At 28.6% G+C, this 9,261-nt stretch overlaps 1 protein-coding gene across 1 annotated transcript in view; it reads right to left on the bottom strand.

Moving 5' to 3' along the window:
* The window catches only part of didum (dilute class unconventional myosin), a 55,648-nt gene that overhangs the window by 44,364 nt on the left and 2,023 nt on the right, over positions 1-9,261 (bottom strand). The window contains 5 exon segments of the mRNA XM_067046107.1: positions 34-253; positions 333-489; positions 2,199-2,343; positions 2,454-2,622; positions 6,813-6,917. Of these exon segments, the coding sequence (XP_066902208.1) occupies positions 34-253; positions 333-489; positions 2,199-2,343; positions 2,454-2,622; positions 6,813-6,917 (796 nt within the window).

Raw genomic sequence — 9,261 nt, forward strand, 5'->3', positions numbered from 1 at the left:
ATAAATTATTAAAAAAAAAAAAAAAAGAATTACCTAAAGAAAGCTGAGGCAACTGTTTTCGAGTTGCACACATTTGATAAAATATATGATAGTTCCTTTCTCCAGTCGACTGAAAAACCACTCGAGACTTTTCAAGAAGGTATGTTCTCATACTTGCTCCTACAATCCTATATTTACTAGAAAATTGCAATTCTATAAATTTGCCAAATCTAGAGCTGTTGTCATTTCTTATTGTCTTAGCATTACCGATAGCCTTAGGAAAATAAAAAATTAATTAAAACTTTATAAAAACATAAAGAGCAATGTTAATTGGTCTGAAAAAATAAATTCACCTCCATAATAGGACTAGAAGCAAGTACTTTTCGTTCAACTTGAGTTTCAGTAGCTGACCCTCCGACAGTTGCGAAATATCTCATGGCATATTTGGCTGTAACTGTCTTTCCTGCACCAGATTCTCCAGAAATTATAATGCTTTGGTCAGTCTGTTCTCTAACAGAATCAATTGTTTCAGTAAGATCAAAAACATTTATAATCAACTATACTTATTCATTAATAATAATCTTGGTTGGATAAACTGCCCTGAGTAATCTAACTGAATTTCAACAAGTAAATGAATTTCCTTAAAAACTGGAAAAGTCAGGGGTGAAATGTGCCTACACAAATAGTTGAGGAGAAAAATTAATTTTTGGAGGGACAAAAAGGATTTTTTGAGGGACAATGTGAAATATTTTTATTTTACGGTAAATAACGGTTTAGGACGAGGTAATCTCCTCCAAATCACGCTGTTTGGTTTTTATATCATAAAACCAAAATGGCTGCCATATGTGATATCTATTAATTATATTAAGAATATACCATATGTTGATAGAATTAGATATCAGACCATAGAATGGTCCAGTGCTGACCAGCCCTATCCAAATCTGCCATATACCTTAAACGTTGACTAGGAAGTAAAAGAGAAAAGCTATCAATATGCTCCTGTTATGTGTATATTATCATGCTCTCCAGAGACATTTCTGTGTGTGGTGGAGATGAAGAAATGCTTGATAACTATGATGAATAAATGAAATATGAAAATTCAGTAGAGGACTTAAGTGGAAATATTAAATATAATAAAAATGGAAGGAATATTGTAATTAAAATTATGTTGATGTAAAAACATCTAGTAAATGCATTTTTGATTCCACCTACACAATACAGTCGATATCACAAAAATTTACAATTTCATCATTATTCTTCTGAAGCAGTGATATGTTCTAAACTAAAGGTGATGTATTGAATCAATAGTTCCCAACTGGTGGGTGGTCCAAGGCCAATAGGTGAGTTGCAAGAATTATGAGGGTGGATTGTGGGAAGGATTCGACAGCACATATTTTATAATGAATTATTGTTAAAACTGCTTTATTGTTACCTTAATTGCTATTTTAGTGTTGGCTGCAAGGTTTCAACTGGTAAATATATTTTTAAAGTGCTTCAGAATGCCCAAGAGTATACAACCTAATTATGTACCAATGGACCATAACTCACAGATGGTAGAAGATATCAAAAAAGTAATAAATTTGATATTTGTTTCATTCTCAACAGAAAATGTTCAACAAAAATTTTGCGTTACAGCAGTGTTAAGGAGTGTAATAACTAAATATCACATACGGCGTACATTTGGAGTTATGATGTCATAAAAACCAAATAGTACAATTTGAAGGTAACAACCAGGTATGCCATTATGTAGCATATAATAAAAAGATTCCATATTCCCTTCACAAAAAATTGCGTGATAAGTAAATACTAAATTAAAAAATAGTGAATTGCAGGTTCCTCCTCACCTAAAACATTAGTTCTTTAAATCACGAAATGATAAACAATGTTAATAGTTATGTGAGATGACCTAAATTTTGAACTACAGTGGGGGAAATTAGGGGATGCTAAGGCATCGTGATGTGCCTTATTAATTCAAAATATAAGATCTTAATGAAATAGGAAACAAACATGTTGAATATGATACAAACAAGAACCCAGGTCCAGGCACCAGGTGAATTGAATCCATACAAGATTAAAGTTGTCTATTGAAAATCTAATTAGCACTGCATGAATAAATACATTTTCACTTACTTTTAAAGTATAAATAAATTTTAAAAATTCATTTTATCAAACATAATAATAACTATTAACTGATGTAAATAAATAAATAATATATTTACCTTTCCATTTTGGTGTATGCTTCTTCTGCAACTGCAAAGATATGAGGATCAAGATCACCCATTGCCTGCCCTCTATATGCCCAAATTGTATCCGGTCCATATATAGACATTTCTTTAAAAGGATTAATGGCAACAAGCACGATACCTATAAATTATACAATTTTATAACATAAAAGCATTGCAAAGCATACAATTTCGCAACTATTCCTTAACTTAAATTTTTGTAATAAATCACTTGATTCAATTAATACATACCACAATATGTGTAAAAGGCATTATGTCGACAAAATCTGATTTCCAGATTATGGAGTACAGCAGGTTCGTGAAGGTAAGATAAAGATGTGAGATCATTTTCACCGATAAGAATCTCAGGGTTTCTAAGCGGAGGGAGTTCGTCATCATTGCGGATTATTAATTCTTTCACCTATTTCAAACAAATGAAATAACTCAATAATCATTATAAATAAATATTTCTAAAACCACAAAATCATTAAACTGATTATTGCATTTTGAGACAAAAAAAAATTAACAGATGTAATTATTTATTAAATAGTTTAGTGTCAAATTAAAAATTAATTTGTAACTGTTCTTTTGAAGATCTAAACTTTTTGCATAGTTCAAACATTCCTATAACGGCTAAAGTAAGTGAAAACTTATTTAATTTCCTATATTATTAATGAAAACAAGACAAAATTAATGAAAGAGTAATAATCCACTTAATCTTAGTAATCCTCAAACTCATATAATTATTTTGAACTGGAGTAGACAGGCAAATATGACATACTTCAAATTTCAAAATATTTATTGATACTACTCATGAAGATAAAGGGGGCATACACGATTAAATAATTTATACTCTCATCTATCGGACTTTAAACGGCTATGCTCTAAATCGTAAACAATGATGAGTAGAACTTTTTAATCTCTCTTATCTTTTCATCCTTTCGACTTTGAACTTTCATGGTATCTCTATCTACCTTTAAAAGAAAACATAACTTTAATCCCCTATACGAGAAGATGGTTGGGGGTTGAAGTAAATATTTGTATTTTTCCTTCCATAATTTTAATTTTTAAACTATTAATAAACGAATATATTCATATTTCTTTGCATCATATAACTTCATTTTTATTTTATTTCCTTAATTATGCTATTTTCCCTACTTATTCAATTACCTATGAATAAATTTTATTTTCCACTTCTTTTATCACTTTATTTTATTAATTCCATTCTGTACAATTATTTACTTTATGTCATTCTGTTTATATTTTCTGTATTAATTGGTTGTTATCTTGTTCTGTCCTTAGCCCTGATAAAGGTTAGAAATTCCGGCGGAAACGTTGGCACAATTAAATAAGTTACTTCAACTTATTTGTGTTTTATTTTAACCACACCCCCCAACCATCTTCTCCTCGTATAAGTCATCCACGGTCAACTATTTCTCATGATTATGATTTTAATCCCCTGCGTGTTCTTAATCTTTAAACATAAGCAATTTAGGTACTTTGGACTGGTTAAACCAAAAACATAAACAACGATATTGTAGAGCTTTATCTTCTAATTTCTTCAATGAATGTAAACAAGGAACTTTGAACTTGTATAATACCTAAAGCATAAACAAACTAGTAGATAAATATGTCCAGTCCTAAGTACAACTAATTAATCTTATTATTTAATACTTTCGACTTTGAACTGTAAAGTTATCTCTTTCAGTCACAAGTGAACAGAGCCACGTTGATACATTGAAGATTAGATTTTGAAGAGCTAATCCCTAGAACATAAACAATGACACGTAGAGCAGCTAAAACCAAATTTTGAAAATTAGTTAGTTTACTATTGAATATAATTAGTATATTAGTTGTTTTTATGTTAACCTTTTAATTTCTTTTCTTTAGTTGCAAGTAATTTTTTTGTTGTTTTTTACTAATGAAAAATATACATTTCGCTAAGATTTCATAGAATTACATATAATGACTCACCAATAAATAGAGTAATTTAAAAATATTTATTGTTTAAAAAAAGTTAGCAACAGGAGCATAACAATTTCATTGTAAATATAATTATATACAAATGCAATCATTATTAATTATTATATTTTAACATTTTTAGATATCAGCTGTATTTATGCATGCATTATATACTTTCTTTTCTTTTAAAACCATAATGTTTTCCTTTCCATTTAATAACTTTATATTTTCTTTCCCTCTGAAAATTCATGAACGTGTTAAAGTTAACATTTAGTGAAATTATGAATATAACAATTTTAATACAAACGGAATTTTTTTTTAATGAAATATTCCGAGGGATTTTAAACACCTTTAGCTAAGTACTGTTAAAAAACTAACTGAGAGTTTGGAGAAGGCAGCTGAATTATGCATTACGTACATGATTTCAAATTTATAAAATACAAAGCTATGATGACTTTTTGTAATTTCCACAAAGAGTAATAAAGTAAAATAACAAAAACAAGTAATTAACAAATAATTGTATCAGATTATGTGTTACCATTATTTGGCAACAAAGGTTAGATAATCATAAATTTTATAGAAATTATAACAAAACATACAGGACAATAGATTTAGACGAAAAGAATTTAGACCAAAGAAATTTCAGCTAAAAAGCAACAGAAAGGCACTGAAAGAGTGCCAGCTGCAATAGGAGTAAGAACTCCTAAAGAATGGAACAACTGATTAAATGTTGTTGCCAACAATAACAATACTACAACTCTGATAGGAGTTTTTCTTCATGGTCTTTCCAGAAAACTAGCTCACTCAACTATGATCCAATATTTCCGGGTATAAAACATGTAGCAATGGTCTTATGACCCTTTTAGAATAAGATCAATTCAATTCCAAAATAAATGTCAGTTGATAGAATACAACGATCCCTACACTGGTTCAGAGTTTTTAAATGTACATGACAGTCCTTGTTGCAGACTACTCTCACCAGTTGCCGATCAATACTAGTATCTATCAGAGTTGAATAGAGTGCTGGTCATCAACCATCCCTAACAAAGAGCAAAGTAGGTGAAGACTAACTTCGCATTCTGAGAAATGATACTATATTCCAGTGGTGGCCAACTTTTCTATAAATAAGATCAACTTAATCTAAGTGTGTTGCGATCGACTTGTTGTGATAGGCATAGTCTAAGAGGGAAAAAGGGGTGTGAAATGTGTTTGTACAATGTGTTTCAGAGTAAGGTGCATCCCACAAATATTAAACAACAATATTTATTATTCACCATTGTAAAAAAGTAATACAGTTCCCATTCTTCACTGAAGTGAAAAGTTTTTGGTTTACTACTCATGTTCATGGTTATAATAGAATGAAAAGAAATATGACAATTTAAAGAATAAATATTGAATATAATATTTTCCTAGAAAATTCAAAAACTCCTGAACTGTGTGGTAATTATCTCCATTACATTGAAAGAAATGATAAAAATACTGCATATTACGATCAGGAACAGCAATTCATTTAAAATAAAATTTTATATGTACATATATTCAAATTTACAAGAAGTATGTTAAAGTTAAAATATATTTATTATGGTCTACAATACTGACTTCTTAATTTAAATAGAATTATTGTTATTCCTAATACATTTGTAATACTGTCCCATATTATTCTCTCAGTGTAATGACTGCAGTTTAGAGGTCTGTTACCGATAATGTTCATTTATCAAGTAAATAGATAGGTAAGAAAAGTAATTTAATTTAAAACAAAGAAAAGGTACTTGCATTTTAAACAGAAGAGAAGTTGAGTAGTCACAGAGGATAAATAATATTGATTAACAATAATACTGTTAATACCAAAGAAAATAAGCTACCATATGACACTACCAAATAGTCAAGCTAACTAACTGTGTTCTTCGATGAGTTGAGTCATAACTGTGGCGTTCATGCATTGCTTCCGGCAACAATTGTAACAAAATAGTCAAAATGTATTGTGCTGGATGGGCGGAGATCATAGTGTCAGGTTGTCTAGATAAATTTATTAGCAAAGCAACAACAGAAGAGATGAGGTTCCAAGGGAGAATAGCAGGAAAACCTGTCTGGTTGGGTGCATAGCAAAAGTATAAGAGAATACAGCCAATCGGATATGTACTATAGGAAAGGCAACTAAAAATCAAAAATTAAAAAAAATCAGTAGACCAACTAAAAATTTATGAAGAAAATATATAAATCTTAAAAAGTAGAAGAATGTAGTAAAATTGAAATGAGGAAGATAGTGACAGATAAATATGAAAGTAGAAATAATTGCAAATTTTAATTAAATTCTCAAGTGGTAATCTTGTTCTTAAAAATCCAATTTATCAATAAAATATACATAACAAGCTTTTTCTTTATTATAAATAATAAAAAGAAATAATCTCTAATTATGTTTTTTTAATTTAGTTTATTTTTAATGTAATATGTATTAGTAGTATATAATACAAGAACAGATATTTCACAATAAATTAAAATAATATAAACTTTGCAAGTGAGGAATTTCAAATCAGTGTATAAATTTATTCTCAAACCAATGAAGACACAAAAAAAAATAAATAACAGTTTTATGTATCTATATACTATTACAATGAAGTGAGAGATAAAAGGCAGAAGATTCAACATTACCTCCCCATCATCAGTTTCCAATTTGATTTGATTTTTCACATAATTTTCAGTTACTTTTGCTCCATTCCAGACTTTTTGGGGATGAGGGATCCACACTCTAGCTCCCTAAAAATTAATTTAAAAAGTATAAACAATTATGTAAATAAAAAGAATTTGCATCTGTTTTTTCTATGAACATGATATACACTCAATAGGGAGAAATAAATAATTATAACACGGGCTTCTTAACATCTTCCATGAATGGAACTTATGCCATTGCAAGAAATGTTTTACCAAACTATCAGAAAAAAGTTTGAATTGGAGAGTTTTAAGGTATTTTCAGAGATAACATTGATTCAACATATATGAAAATCAATGTAATGTCCAATGAAACAATTAAGAAGTTGAATACAAATAAATAAAGTATCTGAAAAAATTATATTCTGAAGAATGATTAAGGGTAAACCATTTTTCAAATTGATTTTATTAGAAAATATCTTCTGAATCGTATAAAAACTTTTGTATCCAAAATGATTAATTTTTTAAAGGTATCTTTAAGCATTATACACATTACAAAATTCTGTATTGTAGATACCTTTAGAAAAATGAATCTCACTATCTAATACTCAACAAAGAAAAGTCTTGCTTTCAGCATCATTCAAAAATTATAATGCTGACCTGGAAGTTTAATGACACAATTGCATGTCCCATGTCTAAATCACAACTGAAAAACGTGTCGTTATTCTGCTGAGGAGGAAGATAAATAAGTATACAAAATATAGCAACAGATCTTCCCCCTAGCAAAATTAAGAACAATTATGTGGATTCCCAAACACCTAGTAAATATATTTTTGAACCCACAAAGGCAATAAGTCAATTTCCCATAATTTTACAGTTGCTTCATAATACTTCCAGAGGACTGATATGATTTTAAGAAATTCTAGTCGTGCAATACTTTCAAACTCCAAAAATGGTAGTTGGAGAGTCGATTTTAACAATAATTTTGACTAGCATTTCTCTGGGTCATAATTATCGAACTAAGCCATCATGAAAAATATTAATAAAAGTTCAGAAGTTAAGAATCATAATGCTTAAATGGAAGTGTATTGAAGCAATTGCAAAATTGACTTAATTGTCTAGGCGAGCTCAAAATTCATTCACTAGATCTTTGGGGATCCGCAAAATTGTACTTAATTTTACCATGGAAGGGAAGATTGCTATAACCCACATACTTATTTATCTTTCCCACTAATAACACATTTTTAAGTTGTGATTTAGATGTAAGAATATGCAGTTGTGTCATTATTCTCCCGAGGGAGAGATATGATACTCTCTGAAATAAAATTAATTCAATTTCTATATATTTACAAGACAATGACCAATTAATTAATAATGGGAGCAATACTACTAAAGAAAAAAAAGGAATGTTCATAAAATATCTTACAACATTATATTCTGAGCTATGCTCAGGTGCTAATAACCATTTTTCAAATCGATTCCTGTACAGAATATCGGATTCTGGACCAAATGAAGACCGTTTCAACCCAAAAAAAATTGGGAAATCCAGATCCATAGTTTTAAGTTATGTTTAAACATTACATAAAATTAAGTCAAATTCTGAACAGATCATATGATTTATAAAACAATGAGCTATTTGTAGAGTCTATTTCCGACACTAATAACTTAAAACACAAAGAACAAAGAATGATGGTAAAGTGTAATAGGAATCAACATAAGTTATTTTACAGATAAATCAACTGACAATATTTTTATAGGTATCACAATTGAATAAGTCAGTACCACTTTAATTACATAATTTGAAATCTTAGTGTTCACACAGATAGAGAAATATTTATTGAAAATGTCACAAGTCAGAAGAAAAAAAACATATGATCTTAAATAAATAATAAATATAATTTTCCATTCAAATATCCACAACATCATATGTTTATTAATTAACAATTGAAAAACATAACAAATCAGCTTAATACAATGAGTTAAGACTACATAGGATTTAAGGAAATTTACAGCTGTACTTAATTAACGGTGCGTATAGAACTCTTATTATTTTAAAACAAAAATATAATCTGGGATATCACATTTAAATATAATTTAATTTTAAAAGATTATTTTTTTAGAAATTATTTGCCACATAATAGTAAAGATCTCACTAGAGTAACATGTTTAAAATCATTTTTTAATTTTTTTAAATGTTTCAATTAATTAATACATAATTTATATTGCTAGTGAATAGTTCCTATAATTGATAATCCAAAAACTGTAGATAAACTTTTTCCAATTAATTAGACCACCAGAAAAATCATTTACATAAAAGTGACCATGCAATTCTGTTCTATTAAAATTTATTTACAGTGAAATACAAAAAAAATTTTAAGGAATAATTTTTTTTTAAATAATTTTCTTTTCAGTAGGTTTTGCTCCTATTGTTACAAAATTCTGTCAATATGAT

The sequence above is a fragment of the Halyomorpha halys genome, unplaced genomic scaffold, assembly GCF_000696795.3.
Source record: "Halyomorpha halys isolate HHAL.00 unplaced genomic scaffold, Hhal_1.1 Scaffold265.1, whole genome shotgun sequence".
In the NCBI taxonomy this organism is placed as follows: Eukaryota; Metazoa; Arthropoda; class Insecta; order Hemiptera; family Pentatomidae; genus Halyomorpha; species Halyomorpha halys.